This window comes from Chionomys nivalis, chromosome 15, assembly GCF_950005125.1.
Source record: "Chionomys nivalis chromosome 15, mChiNiv1.1, whole genome shotgun sequence".
In the NCBI taxonomy this organism is placed as follows: Eukaryota; Metazoa; Chordata; class Mammalia; order Rodentia; family Cricetidae; genus Chionomys; species Chionomys nivalis.
In genome coordinates, this window is record NC_080100.1 from 9,302,213 (window position 1) to 9,328,100 (window position 25,888).

The following is a 25,888-nucleotide window of genomic DNA, read 5'->3' on the forward strand; positions in this document are numbered from 1 at the left end:
ATTTTAAATTTTATAAATCAACTTGAAATATTTACTATTGCTAAACTCAGTGATAGAGGAAGCCATTACGAGGTTAGAATGAAACCTTGTGCTAGGGAAATTCCCAGTGATCCACAAGGATGATCCCAGTTAAGACTCTTAGCAACAGTGGAGAGGGTGCCTGAACTCTGAACTGACTTTTTCCTGTAATCAGATTGGTGACTACCATAATTGACATCGTAGAACCTTCCTCCAGTAACGGGTGGAAGCCAAGAGAGGGAGGAAGGATTATATGAGTAGGGGGAAGAGAGGTCAAGATTATGATGAGGAAACCTTCAGAGACAGCTGACCTGAGCTCCTGGGAATTCATTGATTCTGGACCTACAGCTGGGAAACCTGCATAGGACCTAACTAGACCCTCTATATGTGGGTGACAGTCATTTAACTTGGTCTGTTTGTGGGCCCCCTGGCAGTGGGACCACAATCTATCTCTGGTGCATGAGCTGGCTTTTTGGAGCCCATTCCCTATGGTGGAATTCCTTGCTCAGCTGTGATGCAGGGGGAGGGGCTTGGTCCTGCCTCAACTTGATATGCCAGGCTTTGTTGACTCCCCATGAAAGGCCTTACCCTTTCTGAAGAGTGGGCAGGGGCGGTAGGGAAGCAGGAGGAGTGGAGGTAGAGGACTACTTTGCTGCCTCTTTTTAATTGCAGCAGAATGAATGCTACTTTTACTTCATCTAGTTGCAAGGAAAAATCAAGAGTGGTTAACAACAGAATGGTTTCTTTTCACTCTGATTGCTTATTTATAAATATAATTACACTTTTTTAAGTTTAAAAAAAAGTATCAGGACTATTATAGATAAGCATAGTATGAAGAAAAATAAACAATGGTGTCTTCTATTCTAGCCTGTGGTGAATATTGACCATCTGACAGGAACTGAGGTCACTAGAACACAGTCCCATGCCCACGTGAGGTCATCTAGAACCAGTCAGTTGGTGGGAAGAATAGAATCGCCACCTTGACTTTGGGTAGGCAGCATCATTCCACATGCAGAGACTGGCGCAGAAGGAGAAAGCAAGCTCAGTGCCAGCTTACGCTGCTGCCTGCTTCCAGACTGGGATGTCACGTGACCAGCTGCCTACACTGTCACCATGACTTCCCCACTAGGATAGTTTATACCTTCCAAGAAAGACCCAGAATAACTCCTTTTTCCTTTAAATTGCTTTTATCAGGGTATTTTATCACAAGACTAGGAAAACAAACTAATCCATACCCCCTTAGATAATAGTTCTGTTCACTATTTTCCTTATGTATAAATTAATTTAATTGAAAAATACAACTCAAATTTTCTAATGTAATATTTAGAAGGTTTTTTTTCTTAATGATGTTAGTCAGACACAGACAAAAAAATCAGTAGTATGCAAAAGGATCTACACTTTTTCAAACTTCACATAAAATCAAATTTAAATGTTCAGATAAGAAAATAACTATGTGAGTTGTTTTTATGTCTTAGGTATCACGTACGCCTGTGTCTTTGATGACCTCTGAGGTTATGTTCAGCATGCCCTGCCAGATCCTGGAAAGGTCGCGAAGGTTGAATACGTAGTGGAATTTTGCGGGTGTGGGGAGCATCTTCACTTTGGTCATCTGCCACAGGCGGCGTGTCAGGGGCACCAGCTTTGTCACAGCATCTCTCACTTCCTCAGAGAAACCCCGCTGGGAGCAGTAGTAGCCTACCCCAATCACCCCTGAAAAGACAAGAAAGTCAAGCAGTGCAGACAATCACATCAATTAATGGTTTGCTGATTTTTCAAATACTCAAAAACTATTGATAAGTTTAAGTAAGTCAGCATTCAAAATATCAGAGTGTTGATTCAAAAATACTGCCAAGGAACTGGAGAAAAGCTGTTCACTGGCAGAGCATTTGCCTAATGTGTGAAAAGCTCTGGATTCCACCTATAGTAGAGTAAAATTATAATTATTATAATTGCTATTTTATATTACTATTAAGAAAACAAATAGCACTGAAAACACTAGATACACTAATTTAGTGTTATTAAATAACAGTGATAAATATATAAAATTGACTTATAAAGAGATAAGAGTCCTAAGTTCTCTATAGTTTCCTCTTCTGTTGTTGACTTTCCAAGCATTATAAAATAATTTCCTTATGCATCACATTTTCCTGGCACCAAAGAATAATTAAAAGTGATAATAGTCATTCCTTCTCATCTACTTTACTTTCCGCAAGTTGAGATAATTCAAATGTCATTTGGTCTCCAAACCTTCCCACTGCTGTGACTCAAGGCAGAACTCTGTCACACTCTCCTAGCCTGGGGTGATGAGATGACATTTTATCCTGCCAGAAATTAATTAGGGTAATCTTAATGAGTTTTGTGTCGGTGGCAGTTTCAGAAACTGTAAATTAATACCTAACAGAGAGTTGTTCATAACTTCACCCTTTTTTCTGCAAAGAGTAAGTCCAAAAGAAGTAAAAATATATTTTCATTGTTCAATTAAATAGTATTTGGCTGTATATTGAGCTAGTAGCTCTTCAATCAAATTATCTCTGAAGAACTACATGTTTAATCCATCAGTAATTTATTACAATTATGTTGACCACCCTGATTGTCAGATGGGGAACTCTTATCTGTCCTGTACACTGTCATTCTTATGGCAAAATATTCATTATTTGTATTAGAGTGTCAGCCACGTGTTCTTAAAAAAAGAATGTATAGGGAATATATAGGCCACCCATGGGAGAACAAGTTCGTGGATATGCCATGTTTAACATCCTTGCTTGGGAAGCTAGTAACAGCTACTTAAATAATTAGTAACAATAATGTTAACAAAGAAGAAAATACAGACTGAGGTCATCCATCTCCATAAATTCCTATAATAAATTGTAGTAGGAAATAAAATAAAATAAAATAAAATAGTAATAAGGAAGCAAATTAAAAGGCCTCCTGTGCTTTGTGTTGCCCTCTGAGTAGACACTTGCTGAGAGCAGGTTGCCCTCTTTTCCCTTTTTCCTCTAACAACCATCTTACCAAAGATTTTGTCCATGGAAGCTTCTGAAGGCAAGGTGCAGTTGAATATGGAGAACTGCCTCTTCAGTCGTTGTGGTATATCATTGCGTCCACCCCCAGGATGGATCATAGCTGCCAAGAACTGGATGTCTACAATGCTAGTAAACTCTCCAGGTTTCTCTAGGTTATAGAATCCATTTTGTTCCATCAGCTGTCGGACAATCTCATTAGTAACCTACGGGAAAAAAAATAACTCAGAATTAAAATGCCATTCCTCGGATTAAGAAAAGGCTCAGTGAGTAAAGTGTTTGATGCTAAGGCGTGAGGACCTAAGTTCAGATTCCCAGGCACCCACATAAAAGCCAGAGGTGATTGTGCACACCCAATAACTCAGGTAGAGACAAGCAAACTCCAGGTCCTCAATGACAAACCAGAAAGATGGTGAGCCCCAGGCTCAGAGAGATCTGTCTCAAGAAAGCTGGAGAGAGGCAGAAGAAGCCAACGGATGACAACCTCTGGCTTCACAAACACTCTTGGAGGAGAGTGTATCTACACACGCCACACACAGAGGGAGGAGAGGAAATACCGACAGACCACCTTATTCCTAGTATGGAATTCCTTAAGTTTCTCTACAGAAGAGAGTTTATTGAAACTCAGAAACTGCATTCTGAAGAAAGATAAAAAGAAAATTTAGTCCTTGAAGAATAAATCAGTCACAAATTAGCAAAATAAAAATATACAGTAGGCTCAATATACCTGATCACCCCATTCGTTGATTACTGGCATATTCAAATCATCAATAAAGACAGTCATCTTCTTCCCTGCAGGAGGACCATATGTTGTGCCCATACGTTTATCCACATAGCTCTCTATTGTCCTCTGTTAAACAAGAACACCAGTGGAAACATCTGTAAAAGTCTTCCCTAAGACATGGTCAGCTACTGAAAACAAGCAACAATCAAACCTTTCAAATGACAGTAGTTACTTCCTTATAAAAGGCCATAATGTCCTCATTAATTCTGGCAAGCTAATTAGTACTTAAATAATTTTGCATAATATTTACAACCTTTAAAATCTGGTTTCTCTACCATTTAATGAAGTTCTAATCAATGTAAATTCTGAGTAGATGATGGTCTTCTGTCCATTTATGGAGATTTACTTCCATTTCCCTATGCCTGTGCCAGTGATTCCTAACCTCAGTTCTGCAAAAGTTTTGACACAATCAGTGTCATTGTTAAACAGGAATATTACCTAGTAGGTTTAAGTCCATAGACTGAGCTGCAAAGCCTGCCCTTAATTTAAAGTTGTTACAATGCCAGTTGGGTCCAGTAGCCCCATATGCCCTGCTGTGGGGCAGATGCAGCCACGTGAGTCTTTCCCAAAACAGTATAGAGAACAAAGCCCACTGTCTTCTCATTCATCCACACTCCCCAATGGTAGGAGAGGAAGTCATACTGTGCTGTACAAATCCAAGGCAGTGTAAAGAATACTGAACCTCTTAAAAGGAATCTTTGAAGGAGTGGAGAGAGTGGTTGAGACAGATCTTAAACTCTTTTTTTAATTTATTTATTCTGTGGGAATTTTTATCATATTCTTTTCTAACTCCAACTTCTTCCAGATGCCACTCCCTACACTCCCAGCTTCATGTTCTTTCTCTGTCTTAAAAAGAATCTCAGACTCTCAGCAATGGCCGTGGTTTATTTCCACAGCGGCACACGCTGGCTTAAAAATAAACTATCAAAATTCACCCCTTACTCGGTTCTTAGTGACTGGGTCTTTGCCTTTATCTTAGGACTTTCCAGGTGACAAACTACAGCAATAATCATTTGTGCCTTTCAATCTCAGCTTCTTTTGTATTGCTGTTAATAAATACCAACTGCACTTAAGTTAAAATAAATGCATAAGCCAAGTAACTGCAATTTAGCATACAAGAACAAACAAGAAATTCAAAGTTCTTCAACTTTACAAGCTCAGAAATCTAAAGTCCTCAAGTTATTGCTGCAACTGTAGCATCTATGCCTACATGATCTTAAATATTGTTAGAAACATTATACATGCAGGGAGAGTGAAAGCACTCTGAAGTAAAAGTGAATTCTCCTACCCAAAAATATCTTCTTACATCATATAAAGAGTAAAACAGTTCAAATTATTTTTTAAACCACTATATAACTATAAAATGCACTAAAATATAAGGAAATGTCTGTATATTTGCCTCCAGAAATCTTCAAAGTAATTGCAAATTGTAAGTTTCCATCATCACTTTAATAAGCAACTGGGAAAGATGAGAAAATGTTTTCATCATTTTCAGCAGAAACACATGTAAATATATCACAGCTCACTCAATTATAAAACAAATCTCCCATGAAATTATATGATAGAAAAGAGAATTACATATTCCCCTGACATAAAAACACACTGTTTAATGCACTAGGTTAAATTTAGTTCTGCTTTTCAATGAATTTAAATGCATAAGCCAATTAATAACCTCCCGACAGCCCCCTGTGGCAAACCAGAACCTCCCGGACATCCCATGTCTATTAATGAGAACTCTTTGTCATGTAAAACTTTTATGTCTTATGGGACCATCTAAGAGCTAAAACTCCATAGGTGGGATAATTGGAATAATACAGAGTAAGAAGCACATACCTGTACCTTCTTCCTTATCATTATGACCTTAATTTTCTAGATAGCAGGAAATGATAAATGCATTACATATCATAAGAAGGGTTTTGCTGATAAAAACAGAAAGAACACAGAAACGGAACAGTTTGTGAATGTGTAGCTATGTTGTTAAATTTCTAAGATCTCTTCCCACCATATAATTTTCTAAAAAATTTCCAAGTTAGAAAAACCTGATACTACATGGTTTTTTTCCATCTACACTCCCTAGAGATATGACCCAAAACATCTCACAGGATGTGCAACTCCCAGGCACTGTCCAAAATGCCTTATGAAAAAAAAATTTTCGATTAATGATCTTCCAGAAATGCTACTGTCAATGCCAGCTATTGACTGTTAAAAGCTTACATCTCTAGCAGAAGGCTGGATGCTTCTTTGATAATAAGTACAACAATTGGAAGTTATAGTCACTGTGGTTTCCCTTTTAATCTATAGGCCCTAAACAAAATTCTGATTCCATTGTCTATCTGTGCTTCATTGGAAACCAGCATTACCTCCAGGCACAGAAGTGAGTTTTAAATAGTTGGAAACTAGGTGATTAGAAAACCAGGTAGGCTTAGGAATGGAGTGAGGAAATTCCTTGTCCTTCCATCAACAACAAGAGACCTAATGCTTAATGCAGTTGGGTTTTCTAAATAAACTTCTTAGTAGACACTTTTGTCTTCATAGTTCCAAATATCATTAAAGCATACGCTAGCACCTCTCATACAGAAACATAAAGTGGTCAGTTCTTCTATTATCCTCATTTATGAGAGATTTCCTAAAGAAATAACACCTTTATCCTCAGCAATGTATAGTCCTTACATTATATCTTAAGCAGTATTTATGGCATGAGCTAAACTTGGCATTATAGATGTGTCCGTTTCTCTAGCCAGAAAGAGAGAACCTTTTGCTGGAGAGGCTTTCTTTGATCAAAAATTGTTCATTTGGGAATCACCATTCATTCACACAGCTGTCCTTGTGAATGGGACATGGCATAAGTCTGCAAGGCTTTATGTAACAGCTCTCTCTGGGCCTTGAGTCATAAAAAAGAAGGTTAAGCAACTGCTTCTTTCACTTATTAGCTTGTGGTTTTCATCTATCTCTTAATATTTCTGAGACACAGCCCAGAATCCATAGAAACACGTACGACAGAGAATTAAACCTAAGTGATATATGAAGAAAACAATTAGAAGCTTAAAGTCATTGTAAAATATATATATATAGTTATTTTATTATTTCAGTGTGAGTGGGATTCAAGAAATTGAGTCATTTCTCATACAATTAAATTGAAATATAAATCTACTTACTTGATTTCTATCTACATGTGATATATATCTAAAAATTATGAAAACTGAGAGGTTTTGCTCTTTATTTTAAAATCTACAGCCTAAATAATAGAATCTTCCTACTTTGTTGTAAATTATTGAAGCAGTCTTACATTGGAAAAGTTTAAAAGGTCAGTCGGAGTTACGCAGTGAGATCCTGTCTCAAAAAGAAAGAAAGAACGAAAACAAGAAAGAAAAGAAAAGATAAAGAAAAAAGGAAGGAAAATAGATAATAGACAGACAGATGGATGGACATAAAACGTTCCATGAGGGATTTAAAACTTAAACCTGATATGAGAACTGACAAGGAAATATCGAAATTCATAACTAAAAGCTAAAAATGAAATAAGCACACTATTGATCATTCGGTGGTGAGTGTTAAGGCGGATAAAGAGAGTCCAGGGGAAGTAGGCGGGAGAGGAAGGGGAAAAGCACAGCAGGTGATGAGACCTGGCTTCTAGCTCTCACTTGGCCACCAATGAACACACAGTATAAACAGTGAAACCTGACGTATTAACCGTGCTTCCGCATCTGGTAGGGCTCTCCTCTGGAAACTAGTGCCATGTTGTTCTGAGAAGCCACAAGAATTCTCTCTTACCCAGGAGAGAAGACTGTAAAAAGCAAAGATGAGTCTGAAGGGTTTGAAGGACCCGGCTCCATGCTCATCAAAGCAACCCATGCTCTCCTGTTTATAGATCATGGTTTGGCTGCACATGGCCTATACAGTTCGTTCTAGTGCCAGAAAAGATGTGAAGTGTGTTGCCAGGCTTTATGATTCTCATTTTTGAAAGTTAAAATTTATGAATATAAGACAGTTGCTATATTCAAAAGACATTAAGATAATTTTTGAAAGAGATCAAACTTTTTAGAATTTCTCTTAATTTTTATTTTCTTCTTTTCACATTTTTGGATTACTTAAATCACAAATATATGAATCAATAATTTTAAAAAGGGAAAAAAATAAGGTAACTCTAGGTTAGGAGAAAAATGGATTGTCTTCTAAAGAATATAAACAAATTCTCTTGGACAAAATGTAATTGGGGCTGAATATAAATTTTTTATCCAAACTAAACACTTTGGATAGCCTTAGGGGACATGATTAATTATGAATAAGAGACAGTATGTGTAAACCTGAGTGTCACAAACAAAGAGGGACATATAAACATATAAACCTTCCACTGGCTGGACCACACGGAACTGTCATGAAGCAGCCTGGCAGGACCAATGTCCTCCATCTGACTGTGCAGTATCACGGCAGCCAACAGGAGGTGGGCAGGAGCTACCTCTTCATCTACAATTTCAATTTGCTTCGGATTCATATACGTGAAAGACTAAGAGACAAATTCCCTCTATGCGTTGGCTCTGTATAGTAAGAATGTTTGGAAATTATAGTGAGAAAGTTAATTAATTACAGGAGTTTGGTTAATTGAAAGCTTTCTCAAACTAACGAGTCAGTTTGATAGAAAGCACTGATGGTCAGCAGTCAGGCAGGCCTGGGCAGAAAGCAGGGTAGGTGGTGCTGTGGTGTTTCTGGGCAGAAGAAGAAACAATGATGTCATGAAATAACAAAAGACAGGAAGCTTCCTGTCCTTGAACATTGAGAACATAGATATTCCAGTGATTGCTTGCCAGACCCCTACGTCCATCTCTAACAGTGATACCCCAGTCATACTAAAAGCCAAAGATGTACTGAATTCTCAGGAAAGTGGCTAGGTAGGTAATTGCCCTACACAATAAAAAGAAAAATGACACTGAGATAATTTTAAATATTCATCCTCAAATAAGACTATAATTATAACCATTAAAAAGAACTGTCTTTCTAAAGTAAAACTAAAAAAACTACTTAAATGTGATGCAGAATCATAATATATGTGTATAGTTCTAATAATATGTGTGAATATCTCTCTTATTTACTTACTCGCTCACTCACTCTATGTGTGTGTGCATGCATGTGTGCCTGTGTGTGTGCGTGTGTGTGTGTAGGGCAGATATATATGTATAGTTATATGTCTATTACTAGTCTAGGGTAATTCAATATTCTGTTCCACACCCACACAAAAATAATAATAATACAAAACACCACTGCTGAGTATCTTCAATTTGGGGTTGACATTTCGTCTAGAATTCCATGCCAAGACACTCTATAGATGTCATTTATTTGTATTGGAAATTTCATCTCCAGCAGAGGAGTATAATGAAGTTGACAGTCTTATTCAGAAATTCAGTCGGTGGTCCTAGTGTATTGGTGCTCTGATGTCACCAATTAAATTAAGCAATGAGAAGTCATGAATTACCCATGCCTTCAACAATTTTCATTTATCTATTATTTTGATTTCAATAAGCAGAGAGAAGCAAAGTTCATCAGAAGCAAAATTTTATGAGCTTGTTTTTTCATAAATATTTGCCTTCCAATTATACTTTTTGAGAAGTATCTTTTTCAAATTTTATTAATATTCTAATAAAAATATTAAAATTTTCAAATGATTAGGGTATACACTGATATGAAGAGTTTTTTTCCTTAAATTTTCTTCCCAGACACCATAGGCTATCACACAAACAGCCTAGTAACAGATATGAGCTTTCTCTTTTCAAGGTATGGGCCAGTAGGGTCTCAGAAGACTCCAAACACTACAGGCTAATGGCATTGATGTGGATGCTCGTCCAGAACTTGATGTAGTATCTGATTGCTGGAGAAACAGCATATTTGAGCTGCATGGCATGAAGAAATCAAGCTCTTACCAACCTGGGTGCTTCACCTTTAATGGTTAACTTTTATAGTGCTGCAAGGCGCTGCACAGGCTACTCTAAGAGAAAGGTCATCGGTGTTCTCACCCAGCTAAGCTACAATAATGACTGGTTTGACGTTACATATGCTAGTGGCATAAATACTATGGAAATTACCAAGCACTTTCTGATTGAATGTAAGCCCTGCTTCACAAGATGTAATCCATTCCCAGCACTATTAACCAAGAACCTGTAGCTGATTAAGTTCTAGGGGAGAACCTAAAACTAGTATTCTGCTAAACAGACATAGAATTAAACTTACACCTAAATAGTTATCTCTAAACCTGTAGAAAAGTGCAACTCTCGCTGCTTCTCAAAGAAGCTTCTCCTGCAGTAGATAGTAATTAATGAAAAGATATTTATAATTAGTTGCAGTATAATTAATACTGTAACTGATCATTGTGCAGAAAAGAAACTGTGGAGTGCTCAGCCCTAAATGGAATCTCTCCGCCAGCCCTCTCTCTCTAACACACACAGAGGGGGAGCTGAACAACAGAAACCATCTTGGAAGAAGGGAGAGAGGTAGCAGAGTACTACTGTAAAACAATTTATTTCCAGATACAACAGGGCCATTATAACATGACTTCATAGTCCTCTGACTGTATGCACCAGGCCTGCACAAAATCTTGCCAGCCAGGAGTCCCAGCCTTGATGGGAGGGGCACTCACAAAGAACTATCCTTAGGAGAAGAGCTATTGACAGTTGATGGCTGCCCAGGAAGTGTGTTAGTTTGCTTCAGGGATGTGACCCCCTGATAGTCTGCCCATATACATGGCCCTATGCACATGTTGGCAGAACTAACTGAGTCAGTTGGCTTAAAAAGAGCACATGGGGTTTGGGGGAAGTCCAGTATAGGGAGGAGTTGGCGGGGGAGCAGTAAGGATGAATTTGATGCAGATACATTATATACACACAACGACATTCTCAAACAAAATTTTAAATATATATTTCTTTCTATCTTATGTGTGTTTGCCTGCATGTGTGTATGTCGCCTTTTGCATCCATAGTGCCCATGAATGCCAGAATAGTGTCAGATCCCCTGGAACTGAAATCACAGACAACTGTGAGCTGCCATGTGGTTTCTGGAAACCAATCTCTGGTTATCTGTAAGAGCAGAAAGTGCTCTTATTCACCTCTCCCATCCCTCAAACAATGTTGAGTGGTTGGGGTGGGGGATTAAAAACTTTATTTCTTCCTGTTTTCCAACTATATGATATATACCTTTAAAACTTGCACTTGGGAGTTAGAAGCAAGAGTATCTGGAACTGAAGACTCATCCAGAATACTTACTGAGTTCTATGCCATATATCTGTAATATATGAAGCCTGTCGACATAGCTACATTTTTTTCTAACAAAGGAAATGTGAATGAAAAAGAAGAGACGAGAGAATATGCTCAATGCCCATAGGAAAATATTCTTATGTGGCATAATGCAATTTACAATGAATTTACAATAATCTTGGCAACAATTATCAGCCATCTAAATGATTTTAAGCTCCACTTAACAAGAAAGAAGTCATGCATGGTACTGGAAACCTAGCCATCTACCTATCCAAGGCTAGTGATGCCATGGATCTTAGAGAATAACCTGATACTGCCTGCCACTTTATTAGATTGGCATAATCTCTAACTGCATTCTAAACTTTTTCTTATGTCCACAGATAAATCTCACCCATTGCCAAAGAAGTTTCCCTTGGCAATACAAAAAAAGTGATCCTAATACAGAAAATAAGTGATATTTTTTAAAGTGGGGTTTCTGGAAAGAGAAGCTCAAGGGTTAAAGATATATATGTCTTTGCTATGGACCTGAGTTCAATTCCCAGTATGTATGTCAAATGTGTTACAACTACTTGTTATACCAGTTATATGGTATCTGATGCTTGACCTCCATAGTCACTGCATTCATCTGCACACACACACACACACATGCATACACACACACACTACATGAGCTCACAGGTATGCGCACATAATTTAAATACCACCAATAATTGGCAGTTGTGCATAAAAGACACCGCGGAAAACATATCTCTCTCTCTCCTCGCACTAGTTTTATACAGTTTTGTACCAGCATAAGAAGGAACAGTTGGCCATCACACACTCAGGTCAGCCTTTGAAGCTTCACTGACTAAAGCAGTCTACATCAAACATTAGCATTCTGTCATCATATGATACAAGAATGTATGGCATGGTGTGTTTCACCTTCTAAGATGCTTGGATTTTACACCCTGCTACAATTTATCATAAAAGTTGTTTTAGAACGCTACACCAGTGAAGGACAAGGCAAACTGGCAACTTAGGAAATAGTTTGGGAGAAGCATAAAATCTAGTGGTAACATATACTGGTCAGCCACTGTGAGAATCAGCAAGGTGGCTCCTCAAAACACTTAAGGTAGAACTTTCATATGGTCCAGATATAACCAGCTCCAAGCATCTACCGAAAAGACTATATCCTTCTGAGTCTGGCTTATTTCACTTAACATAATGACCTCAGGCCATCCTTTTCCATCCTTCTTTATAGCTGACTAAAATTCCACTGCACATATATGCCTCCACTGCACACATATGCCTCCACTGTACACATATTCCTCCACTGCACACGTATTCCTCCACTGCGCAGGTATGCCTCCACTGCACAGGTATGCCTCCACTGCACAGGTATTCCTCCACTGCACAGGTATGCCTCCACTGCACAGGTATTCCTCCACTGCACAGGTATTCCTCCACTGCACAGGTATGCCTCCACTGCACAGGTATTCCTCCACTGCACATATATTCCTCCACTGCACACATATGCCTCCACTGCACATATATTCCTCCACTGCATATATATTCCTCCACTGTACACATATGCCTCCATTGCACAGGTATGCCTCCACTGCACAGGTATGCCTCCACTTCACATGTATGCCTCCACTGCACAGGTATGCCTCCACTGCACAGGTATTCCTCCACTGCACAGGTATTCCTCCACTGCACATGTGTGCCTCCACTGCACAGGTATTCCTCCACTGTACACATATTCCTCCACTGTACACGTATTCCTCCACTGCACAGGTGTTCCTCCACTGCACAGGTATGCCTCCACTGCACAGGTATTCCTCCACTGCACAGGTATTCCTCCACTGCACAGGTATTCCTCCACTGCACAGGTATTCCTCCACTGCACATATATGCCTCCACTGCACAGGTATTCCTCCACTGTACACATATTCCTCCACTGTACACGTATTCCTCCACTGCACAGGTGTTCCTCCACTGCACAGGTATGCCTCCACTGCACAGGTATTCCTCCACTGCACAGGTATGCCTCCACTGCACAGGTATTCCTCCACTGCACAGGTATTCCTCCACTGCACAGGTATGCCTCCACTCGCAGGTATGCCTCCACTGCACATGTGTGCCTCCACTATACATGTATGTCACACTCCATCCATTCGTCTGCTGACAGGTGCCTTGGAGGATTCTGTCACTCATTTTACAGAAATAGTGCACCAATAAATATAGCAAGTGTGCATATAATTCACTCACTCTGATTCTTTACAGTGTGTACCCTGAACCATCATTGCTGGATCGCATGGAAGTTCTACTTTTAATGTTTTGAGGCACCTCCATGTTAATATGTATAGTGGCCGCCCTGGTTTATATTGCCATAAATAGAGTCTAAGTTCCCCCACTGACCCTGCAGTCTCACAAACACTTGTTTTCTCAAGAATAGCCATTTTTGGCAAGGGTAAGATGTGGTTCAGTGTAGTTTTATTTTTACTTTGCTAATTTCTAAGTATTTTGAACATTTTTCTTCATGTCTTTATGTCATTTGAATTTCTGCATTTGAGAAGTGTCTGTTCATGACATTTTCCCATTTTATGATTGGGTTATTTGGGATTTAAACAATGGAATTTTTGCATTCTGAAGTATTTCCCCATCAGATGAGTGGGTGGCAGAGATTTTCTTGCATTCTGTAGGCTCTTTCCACTTTATAATTTTCTGTACAGATATCTAATTTCATAAAATCCTGCCAGTAATTCTATTCCCCTGAGCTATTAGTGTCTAGTCAGGAAGTGATTCTCCATGTCTCAGGCTGAAAATGGTTTTTCTATATTTTCCTACATTTCTACACAAATATTTTAAACACCACTGGGGCCTGTGGCACCTTATTTCCCCACCTTTTTCATTAGTTCTTGGAGAACTTCTTATTTCCCCATAATTTAAGATGATATAGTATAACCTAACTAAAAAGAGAATTTATTACATTTGAATGACAGTCACAATAGAAGACAGTATTAGTGCGATGCCATGGTTACAGAAGGTCTGGCAAGGTTCCACAAACACAGGAAACACCTTGAGCCTCCGAGATCAAAGGCAGTACCTGAAACATCAGTGGGGTAGTCGCCGAGGAGAAGTTCAGATTCTTGACCATGTGACTTTCAGGGTCATATTTTGACATAAATCCTTTGATTATGACTGTTTTAGCTGTCCCTTGTTCACCAATCAACAGCACAGCCTAAAATGAATTCAGAGGGAACAAAATAAATAACATGGGCTGAACTGTGCTCCTCCCACCCCCCAACTCCTAAACTGAAGCCCGGATGCCCAGTATCTTCCAATGTGACTGTATCTAGAAAAAGGAACTCTACAGTGTTGGCTGCCCAAACGAGATTATTAAGGTGGTAGATGCTGCCTAATGATGTCTTACACAGCACAGGATCTAGATACACAAAGAAATACTGAGAAGCATACACTCAAGAAAGCACCTTGGGAAGACACAGGAGAGAAGAGAAAAGCCTGGGGAAAAAGTCAACCTCAACAGTACCTTCATCAAGGCTCTCAGCCTCCAGCACTGAAGAAAGAAACGGCTGTGGTTTACTATAGCAAACTAAGTCAGTAACCGAAAATGGAGGGATGGTCTTAGCAAAAACAAGTAAAAATTCACTTCCTTCAACTAGAATGGTAAACTAGGAGCTAGGCCTATTTGACACATTAGGTTGTCATTGAGAAACAACAAAAGGAGGTCACTCATTTAGATAATGTTTTCCCTTATTCTAAATAGAAACTAGTGTAAAATAAATGCTGGGTACTTTTATATTTTCATGTGCCCCTTCAACATGCACTATTTTCCATAGCAGTTAGAAAGTCATACCTTGCCTTGTTTGGCAATGGTGTTGATTAGGAAGTCAGTCCTCACATTGTCAACATTTGGCACCAGGATAGAACCATATTCTGGGGTGATATCAGGTGGATACACATATTCCGGGGTACACAGGCACCAATGCCTCCAGGAACCTGAGAAGAACAGGAGGTATTCACACCTTCCAGTTAATAGTGCACATCCCTGTTATGATCAGGCACCTTCAAAACATCACAAAGATATCTTCAAATACTCACCATAAAACAAAGATTATTAAGGGGATGTGGTTATAACCCAGCTGGTACAGTGATTGTCTACAATACACAATATCCTGGGTTAAACATCTAGCGCGGCATAAAACAGGGTCTTCCGCTTTTCTTTCTGTTGCAATGATAAAATTCTGATCTTTTCAACTTAGAGAGGAAGGGAATCTCTGTCAGCCAATGAACTTTAAGAGGTGGGACCAAGTTAAGGGGTGACCTTTGTGGGTACTGGGAGAAAACACCTGGCACTCCAGGGTTCACTCTATCTCTATGGTTCCCGAGAAGCTTGGGCCATTCCTTTTTCGTGAGTTTGCCCCTTATAATAAAGAAAAATATATTGGCTTATCTTGTAGCTAGCCTGGCATTTCTCGACCCGCGTTAATTCAACAGGTGTTATTTCATTTTATACTTCCAGGTCACAGTCCACCACTGAGGGAAGTCAAGACAGAAACTCAGTGAAGGAGCGTGAAACAGAAACCATGGAGGAAGGTTGCTCGTTGGCTCATCCACTGTCTTGATTTCTGGCTAATGTTTAGCTAGCTTCTGATATACAGCTCAGAACCACCTGTCTAGAGATGGTGACTCCCACAGTGGTCTGGGCCATTCTGCATCATTTAATGATGAAGACAATCCCCCACAGACTTGTATGCAGAGGAATGTAGTCTGGGTAATTCTTAAGTTGTGCCTTTCCTCTCAGATAATTCTGGGATATACCAAGTTGAAAATTACAGCTAAATGAGACACCAGGTACAGTGGCACATGCTTGTAATATCAGTGTCCGGGATGTAGAAGCAGAAAAATCAGAAGTTCATAGCCATCTTCAAGAACATGCCAAGTTGAAGTCGACCATGTACCCAAGAAATATCCAGTAGAGTTAACTCTCAGAACATGTTAGCTTGATCAAAACTTCCCCAGGAACCACTCCAGATAGAGTCCTCTATCTGGGCACCTTCAGAAATATCTTAGAATTGTTTTCTCAGTATGTAGCTCTTCAACAACATAGCATACATAAGAATACCGAGGAGAGTGACAGAAGCAATGTACCAGAAGCCATCAATCACTGTCAAATGTCAAATCTCACAAGCTTTTCATATGGGGAAAGATACTAGGTGGCATGTGTATAAACACACATCAAAATATAAAGTTGCTTCTGTGTATTATTGCATATATGTGTCTATGCATTATGCATGTTTGTGTATATATATATGTTATTTTAAAGTATATATTGATGCATATAGAGATATATAAATGAGTGCATAGACATCTATAGATATAGACGCCTATATTTGAACACATTTTTTTTTTTACATTTGGTTCCATTGAATGGCTGCTGTATATCTGAGTAGGAAAGTGATTCAATTTGTTCAGGTCACTAAAGATCGCACCTGCTAAGCAAGTGGAACCTGTACCTGGAACCCAAAGTAAAGCTTGGGGAAATAACAATTACTAGCTTTCTCTGTTCATTAAAATTCCTAATTCAGTGTTACCGGCAAGCATTTCAGTTCTCAATTTAATAACACAGAAGTAAGTTGTACCAAACACCCTTTCCTTCCACCCTGAATACAGGGCACGCTCACCATCTGGTGCAACGTAGTAGTCGAACATGGTGTCCCCGGCATCCGTCGACTGTGGCAGGGGCAGAGTGGGCACCTCCCTCGAGCGCAGCCAGAGTTCCAGCCTGCTGCGACCTTCCAGCTCCAGGACTGCACCCACACTCCACATCATGGCAAAGACAAACAGCCTCCCCAGGTGCTCTGGGCCTACCTCTCCAGCCTGCTCCTGAGGAGACACAAGCATTCCCTTTTAATTACTTGCTTCTCAGTTTTCGTCTAAATCTTTGCTAAATAAAAACGATAAATCGAGAAAGGAGACATTAGCTGTGCCCAAAAGAACAAAAGAATGGATACAACCGGGGAGAAAAATGAGAAATTGAGTTACACAGGTACTAACTGGTTTATAAAATAAACAAAAGCAAGAAAGCAAGATGGTACTTTGGATAAAGGCGCTTGACTCAAGTCCTGACAGCACGAACTGGATCCCCAGACCCACATGGTAGAATGCGACAACCAACAACCTACAATTTATCCTCTGACTTCGTCAAGTACACAGAATAAATAAATAAATAAATAAAATAATAGGATTTTTTTTAAAAAAAAAAATGACACTTGTTATATAGTTATACTAACCAGCAACAAAATTCAAAGATAGCTATGGAAAAATAAAATTAGGGTGTCTGAAACCTCTCCCAACCCCCAATCACATCCACCGTGATCAAGTCTAGTTTCAAATACTGCACTCTCTGTGGTTCGCTCGGGAGGAAGATGCAGCCCCTCACCTTTGGAGGGATCAGCCCTTGCAGCATCCGGGTACTCTGCATGATCACGAAGGCTTCCAGCACCTCCATCTTGTACTCTAGGTTCTGAACGCTGAAACGATACAGGTCTGGGAAAGTCTCTGCATACAGCTGTCGCAGGATTTCTGCCTCTTGAGGAGACCGTCTCTTGAGGAAACCCTGTGGGTTCAACACATCTGTGTATTGGTGAAACCAGGAAAACGACCATTGAGGGGATAAACATTTTTAAAGCATTATCAAATTTAAAAACATTAATTAACAATTAATAATTGTGCACAGGGTTATCGTGCTTGAGGTGTACCACACCTATGTACAAACTCTTTCATATAAGGGTTCGTTTAAATATTCAAAACAACTCTCTGAGATGGGAACTATTATCATCCCCCTGACACTTACAGCTTCAGGAATCCACCAGCGTCCCACAACCGGCATGCAGTCTGTGGCAAGGCCAGAATTAATACTCAGTGAGTCTGTCTGCAGCATTCTCAGCCCCAATGCCATGTGTGCAGAAACAGCCCTCAACCAACACTAGTTAAAATGTACTTTAAGAAAATGGGAAGGCATTTACAGCGAGTTGCTAAGATGACCAAAGGCAACAAAAGAGGAGCGAAGGAACTCCATACTCAAGTCTTTAAAAACCAAGAAGCAAAAATTTATCCACAGTTGGCTATTTCCAATAAATTCTTCTAACTTAATAAGTAATGTAGAAAATACCAAAGGTATTCAGAAAACTGGACAATTTTGTCATTTAGGATTAAATAAGGGAGGTGTGTCATTCGGAGAAAAGCACTACTTAAAAATTTGCTGGTCAGTGCTGGGAAGGCAGCCAGAGTACTCCATTGCTGGCCAACAGGGCCAGATTTTCTTCATGTAATTCTCACAGGCTCAAGAGATGAGGGTAGGGGCTGGAGAGATGGCTCAAAGGTTAAGAGCATTGACTGCTCTTCTGGAGGTCCTGAGTTCAATTCCCAGCAACCCACATGGTGGCTCACAACCATCTGTAATGAGATCTGGTGCCCTCTTCTGGCCTGCAGGCATACATGGAAGCTGAACACTGTGTACACAATAAATAAATAAATCTAAAAAAAAGAGAGAGAGAGAGAGAGAGAGAGAGAGAGATGAGTGTACTCCTCAACTCAACATACCGGGAAATAATTAGGGACTCAAGAAAGCAGTAAAATCTTAACTCTGAATTAGTCATTGAATCATGAATGTACCATGATTCCACATTAACAAAATCATGGCACAAAACTGTTTCATGGGAAGGGGACCAGAAAATGACTTTTCCCCCTGTAGTACCATTCTGCCACCACAGGGTTCCTCAGACCGGACTCCTCCTCAGCGTCTTAGGCCGCAGCACCCCACTCTAACATCTTCAGTCTGGCTCTGGGTAAACCCTGCTTCTTCCTGGTCATGTCCAAGAGGATACTGCAATCATTTTTTTAGTTATTGCTATTATTTTTTTGCTATTTTGCTATTATTTATTAACTGCCTCATTTCCCTCTTCCCTTTCATCCCCCCAAACCCTCCCATATGCTTCTCCTTGCTCTCTTTCAAATTCATGATCTCTTTTCTTCACTAATGGTTACTACATGCATATATGTATATACGTATATACATGTCTAAGTACATAAACACAACATGCTCAGTCTGCATAATGTTACTTGTATGCGTGTATCCCGGGATAACCATTTGGCATTGAAGAGCCGGTCGTGTGTTCTGCTGGTGGCCATGTGAGAGGAGCTGCAGACAGCAGTGGAGCTTAAGGCACACAACTCAGAGGATGACAAACCTATTCCGGATACATCCTAGGAAGGCAAAGCCCTGGGAGGATCGTCCCCAGGACGCCCTTTGCTTCTACTGTGCTTCCTTCTGCTTGGTGCTGCCATGATCCTGCTGTATGAGGCATGGTGTGACTACTACAGGAAGGGATCCCACTGTATCTAGTATGGTGTGATTATTTCTTGGGAATATCCCAATACTCACTGGCCAATTGACTTGCAGATAATAATGAAGATAATTTTTATAAGAGCAGTGATGATTAGTTAGGCCTACAATTTAATCGGACATTCTAAGTTAGCCTAAAAAGATAGGGGTGGTTAGGATAGTTAGTAAAGTTGATTAGGGACAGGATTTAGGTTATTCTGCCAAATGCTCCAATAAGAGATACTGAAGAAGTTAAATACAGACTAAAAGTTAACTCCCCCTTTGTTAGATGTGAGACTTGCAGAAGATGGAAAATAAAAACAAGGAAGTTTTATCCATTACAGACCCATGAAGTCTGCCTGTGGGAAAGCAGGCTGATGACCAAAGAAAGCAGTTATGCCCCTACACCCAAGGTTAGCCCTGAGTTCCTCGGTCATGTAACTTACAGAATTAATCATGGGCCCTGGTACGCAGTTTGAAAAAACAAAGTTGTGAAAGGAAATTAAATGACCCTGTTCTGTGCCAAGGAAAATAGGTGGTGAGCTAAGCCCTCATTTAAAGTCTCTCAGGAGTGAAGAATAGAATCCGCCATGCTGAAGCTGCACAGCCACCTGCCAGAACAAAGGAACTGCCTGAAATATATGTGGCTTGCTTAGAACTTTGTTAATCAATAATAAAAGAACCATTGCTTTGGGGTGAAGATGTTAAGGTGGGAAAATTAATACAAGGAATAATGTTTAACTACTTGTGGGCTTCTAAGGAAAACATGTAACTTGTGATCTTAACGCAATTCTTTCTTATGTAAAGAGTTTAATTAGTTTTCAGAAAACATATCACTTGTGGCTATGAGGTAATCTTTTCTTATATAGAAGTCTTTGTCTTGGGTGATATAAAAGAGATGAGAGGGAAATGTAGGACTGTAAAAGAGAAAAAGAACATTCAATAGAGGGAAAAATAAAATGAGGAATTAAGCTTTAGTGCTCAGACAAAGTCTCCTGTGTGTGAGAGCAGCTCTGTCACCTCCTCCCCGGTTCCTCTGAGCTGCTGAAAGCTGGTCTTAAAGGCAGCACTCTTCCCCGGGAAGATCTCTCCAGCTCTCCGCATCCCTTAGTTACCTACAGCACTTTGTGTAGGGTGAGACCTAGTGGTCTCCGCACTTCAACTTGGAACTATTTATTAATGTCTTAGCTCAGATAAGTCAGTCCTGTTGGTGAGACTCTCTGGTGTATCTTCTGACATCACTAGGAGACAAAGTCTCACAGCCATCCCCTGATGTCTGAGTACACTGCATTGTTCAAAAGCGTATGAAGATGTGATTAGGTGGGGAGTTCTGTAAAAATCCAGGTAGAGTACAATAGAGGTGTATTTTAGAAGGAGCAAGCTAAACATTTGTTAAAACAATAAATGTATTTTTCAAATAATTTATGGAATTTAAATATTTGGGGGATCATGTAATTACAATTTACTTGCATTCTATTGTGGCTGTAATCACCACGCACATATACACGATCTACTGTGAGACTTTAAGCATAAGGACCCTTTGGTGCCCTCCCTGGAGATTGTAACTTGGCAAGATTCAGATCTGACACAATTGCCTGTACTTTTTAAATTACCACTGATAAGTACTTTTGCATATCTAAGAGCACCTTACTTCATTTTTAATGGATATAAAAACTATGCAGTATGAAACGTTTAACAGTGATTTTTAGAGTCATATTCAAGAATGTCAGTATCATTTGCTATCAAACATGTTTTTCTAGCTCTATGTATATGTTATGAAGTCTAAACCTTTTTGTAGCCGAGGATCATATAACTTTTGAAAAGACATTAATAAAAGTTACAATATGTTTATATAGATAAAAGTACAAAAATATAATTGAAAGATAAAATAATAGCTACCTAATTTAAATTAGGAAGTTTTAAAATAAAATCATCTTCAAAATATAAAGGAAAATGAAAGTTAAAAATCTAGACAATTATGTCATAAACATCACATGGATTATCCAGTAGCACTTACTTTTATCTTATAATAAGGGTTTAATAAAATGCATAAGTATGTAAAATATGCAACTATATTCAAATTATAATTAAAAGATTCTAGAATATATTGAAAGTAATTAACTACTATACTGGGTCATAAATTGAAGTGATATCATATGAAATATTATTTCTAACCACAAAGGTAAAATTAATATTACAGCTACTGAATCTCATAAAAAATCTTTATGTGAAATTTTAAAATTGTCTTTAAGTTAAAATTCTAAGATGGCTGTTCCCAAATTTTACGTGAACAAGTGCCTTTCAAACTTGCCATGGATTCACAAAGTGATGAATTAAATTTTACTTTTCAGGCCTCAGCCACACTTTGGCAGGATTATTGATTCACGTGAGCCTGACAATTACCTGGAAATCACAGCTCTAAGTGATTAGAAGAGGACTGGAGAAGCCTGTGAGGGGCAATCAGGGTCTGCACATCCCTGTGCATCCAAGGGCCTTTCATAAACAGTGCTATAAAAAGGCAATTACACCACCAGCTGCGGAAGAATCAGCATGTTCACAAAGAATGCTGGAGACTCTTTTCCCTTTTTAATTATACAAAAGAAGGAATTCAATCATACCTCAAGAATAGGACTCCAATCAAGGACAGAGGAACTCATGAAAACCATTCCGTTTCTTGAGACAGTGGCAGGAGAAGCATTGTCAATGTTGTGAGGTTCAAAAACAATCTTGCAGTTTGGAGCCATGGGAATCCGGTCGCCATTGGCCAGAGTCAGGGTTTTATTATCATCCAAAACGGAATTCAGATTTTCAATCCATATGGCGTCAACTGGACCATCAAGAACTATCCAGATATGTTCCCCTGAAATGCCACCCAAGAAAAGACAAGGAGAGTACATGGCACACAGGTGCCTGTGTAAGTAGCTGTGAAGCTTCAGAGAGTAGTAGACCTGTGTATAACAACCATTAATTTTAAATAAAACTTTGATCTCAATGATGATTAAGTTGTGTAAGCAAAAAGGACCTTCCAAATTCCTTATGTGGTGGTTACATACAAACTATAGTTAAATCAAAACTCCATTGTTCCTGGAACAAATACTAAGCACCTTCTATACTAGCGTAGCTCTAGGGGCTGGGATATGACAGTGAGTGAGAAAATGTACCACCTTCAGAGAGCTTACACTCTAAGTGGGAAAAACACACAATCAGAGAAACAATAAGGAAATATTAAGTATATTCAGAGAGCAGGTATTATTTTGAATTAGGGGTCAGTGAAGGATTTTACACACAGAATGGAGTGATTTAAAGATCTGGAGGTAAGATTTTTTTCCATCTATGAACAGAAAGTGCAAAGACCCTGGAGCAGGAACAAGCTTCAGGTGATAAAATGAACTGAATGCCTTGGACCCCATGAGATGTTAAAATCTTATTCTCTAAGATTAAGTGTATAGGATTAGGGAATGAAGGAATGACTTCAGGAATGGGGTTAGTGTCCTGGTATGAGAAAGAAATCCCTCACCCCTCTGTCCATCAAAGGATACAAGCGAGAAGTTGGCAGCGTTCAAAACAGGGTAAAGTAAATATCTGCCCATTGTTTGTGGGCCAGCTTGTCTATTGTGTTGTATTACAATAGCCCAAAAGGATGAAGAGAAGTAAATAAGGCAGTCTAGGGCAAAAATTAGCCAAACCCAATTAGCAAGATGAGAAGGGACGATACATCAGTCTGACAAGAAAGACAATGGGGAGAGACACGCAGAATTAGGAACAAATTCGGTCTTGCATATGCTAATATCCAGCAGACGTCCCAAGAGAGTTGTTGAGTTGCTCGAGAGAGAGATCAGTCTAGATATTAGAATGTAGAATCTTTCAGCTTAGAAGTGGCATTTAAAGCCACTGGGGTTGTATGGGTTTCTTCTAGATTAAAAAAAAAAAATGTAGAGAGAGACAGGAGGCCTGGGAACAGAGGCAATGTAACATTTAGATTTCTATCAGGGACTCCATTTTTGCACCTCAAGCTTCCCACCTTTTCCAGACATCTCAACCGAATGAATGTGGAAGGAAGGAAGCCCACAGGATGAAGGATCTCTGAGACCAAGCATTAAAGGTTCAGAAAGAGGGGTGACCATTTGTGAGCCCACTGAAGGTAGAACTGGACTGGAAAGAAAGGGCAGTCTGTATTTGATATGCCAGAAATCACCAAAGCCCTTCAGAGTGTAATTTCAGGAGACAATGGGAACCAGGCTGAAAGGAGTCACTTAAAGAGATAATTGGGGCCAGGGAACAACAAGCAGAAAAAGGCTCAGCAAGAACACAAATATAAGTGAAGGTTATGTGGTTCATTTGTCGCTCCTCTTCACGTCTGCCTGCCTGTGTTACTCACCAATAATCACTGTCTCATTGCAAATCTTTGCTGTGTCTTACTGTGAGTATTCTAGTCAAGCTAAATGACTTGGGGTGCCTAATGAAACCCACTCAGGCTGCCACAGGTGAAACTGTGACCTCAGCACAGGTCTCTGTGGAAACGGCAGCTTCACTCTTCTCTAGAGAAGACTGCCTGCTGAGCAATTGTGGGAGGGAAGCTCTCATCACTGGATCCACGTTTATGTAGGGCAATTGAACAAATCAGAAGCAATTTTTTAATTTCCAGTAAAATAATTGTTACTAATAGGGGCATTTTCACTGTCTTTTGTCTAAACTGGTATCAGCAGGGGTCTGTGAAGGCAAGAACTATCTGTCAAGAGCTCTTCCTGTGTTCTCAGCCCTGCCATTGTATCCATTGTTCCTTTCTCCCTCAGAAGTGAGAAGACACAATGCGAGGGGAGCTGCACTGTCTCCTCCTGCTGAGCCTATATTCTGAGAATGCTGTGCTCTATTCAATGTCCACAAGTGGGTCCACTCAGGTCGAGCAGCCAGCCCTCAAATGTTTCCTTTAACAACCCGATACCAGTGTCCCCCAGACAGAAGGATTTGCTAGCTCACTTTTGGTACATAGAATTTTCTGCCCAAAGAAGCTCATTTCTCTACATAATTTCATAGGAGAAATAGTTTTTTTAAACAAGTTGTATATAAATAAATGTTACATTTTTAAACTGTTCAGTGAACACAGTCATAGTGAAAATTATTTTACTCAGGCTATCAAACTTCCTTAACAGATTTTCCCTATTTATTCTAAAATATTACCAGGTTGCATAAGTATTACTTTAAAAACAGACATTTCTTAAAGAGCTCAACAGATAAATGCCCTTGTCTCCAGGCACAAAGCCTGAGTTGGATCCCTGAACTCACACGGTAGAGGGACAGAGCCAACTCCTAAAAGCTGTCCTCTGGCACAACATGCACACTGTTACATATGTGTACACACAATAATGAGTGAGTGAATAAATAAATGCAATAAAAATGTCAAAGGTGTGGTTTAAGTTCACTGGTCGGTGATTGTATCACTTCATCACTCATAAATATAGTAAAATCTTTTACTCAGTCTTGGCTAACATATTACGTGAGCAACACTGTTGCTTGGCAATTCTATCTAGTCATCTATGATTTTGTTTAAAAGTGCATGTCTAAAATAATATTAATTCCTCTACCTTTTTTGGCCTTCAGTGTTTTCCTCCAAAGGGTAGAAAATATCCCGTCGGTCCAATCATTTGTGGCCACATCGAGTCGACCAAACATCTGTGGGGCAGTAATTGCTTTGGGATTCATCCTCATTTCTCTGTGCGGTTTTCCACAATCTGTAGCAAAGACATTCAGACTTTCAACATCTCAGATGTGGCATGAGACAACATTGCACTAATTCGTGGTGTACTGTCAGTAAGTGGTCAAAATATGAAAAGTGAAGAATTATACCGAAAATAAACGTCATTCTGTATTGCAACTTATAATCAGCATGTCATCCTTTATTGAGTACAGCACTTTGCTGTCTATGAAATAAATTTATCTTGCTTTGGGGACAAAAGGGATGCCATATTGGAACTATGAGAGTACTTTCTCTGTGTGTATAAGAATTACCCAGTCCATTGGAGAAACCTAACAGAGTAAAAGATGTGAGATGAGAGGAAGCTCCCTTTTATTTTTTTTCTTTTGTAACTGAGCCTAGGCACCTATTCATCTTCTACAGTGTTCCGGCTAGGATTTATACCATCTTATCCCCTGGCTTTTCAGTATAGAAGTACAGAACCAGCTCTCCTGGGTCTGCAATTTGTGAATAACAGGAGATGCAACCTCTTGGTATCTATTTCCATTAATCCAACTTACAAGATATCTCGTGTGTGTGTGTGTGTGTGTGTGTGCGCGCGTGCATGCGCATTTCTGTGTCTATGTCTATGTGCATGACTCCCTACTGTATCAGTATCCCTAAAGAACCCCAACTAAAACACCCACTTAAGAAAACAGAAACAAATTTCTAATTCTTTAGAGATCACAAAGCAAAATAGTAATGGTA

General features: G+C 39.4%; 1 protein-coding gene across 1 annotated transcript in view; it reads right to left on the reverse strand.

The window, feature by feature from the left end:
- Positions 1–25,888, reverse strand: part of Dnah5 (dynein axonemal heavy chain 5) — a gene marked incomplete at its 5' end in the record, with an annotated part of 196,222 nt that overhangs the window by 82,671 nt on the left and 87,663 nt on the right. The window contains 9 exons of the mRNA XM_057789549.1: positions 1,505–1,728; positions 3,031–3,244; positions 3,766–3,888; positions 14,149–14,283; positions 14,920–15,062; positions 16,748–16,949; positions 17,506–17,682; positions 22,068–22,309; positions 25,032–25,178. Of these exons, the coding sequence (XP_057645532.1) occupies positions 1,505–1,728; positions 3,031–3,244; positions 3,766–3,888; positions 14,149–14,283; positions 14,920–15,062; positions 16,748–16,949; positions 17,506–17,682; positions 22,068–22,309; positions 25,032–25,178 (1,607 nt within the window). The remainder of the gene's footprint in view (positions 1–1,504; positions 1,729–3,030; positions 3,245–3,765; positions 3,889–14,148; positions 14,284–14,919; positions 15,063–16,747; positions 16,950–17,505; positions 17,683–22,067; positions 22,310–25,031; positions 25,179–25,888) is intronic.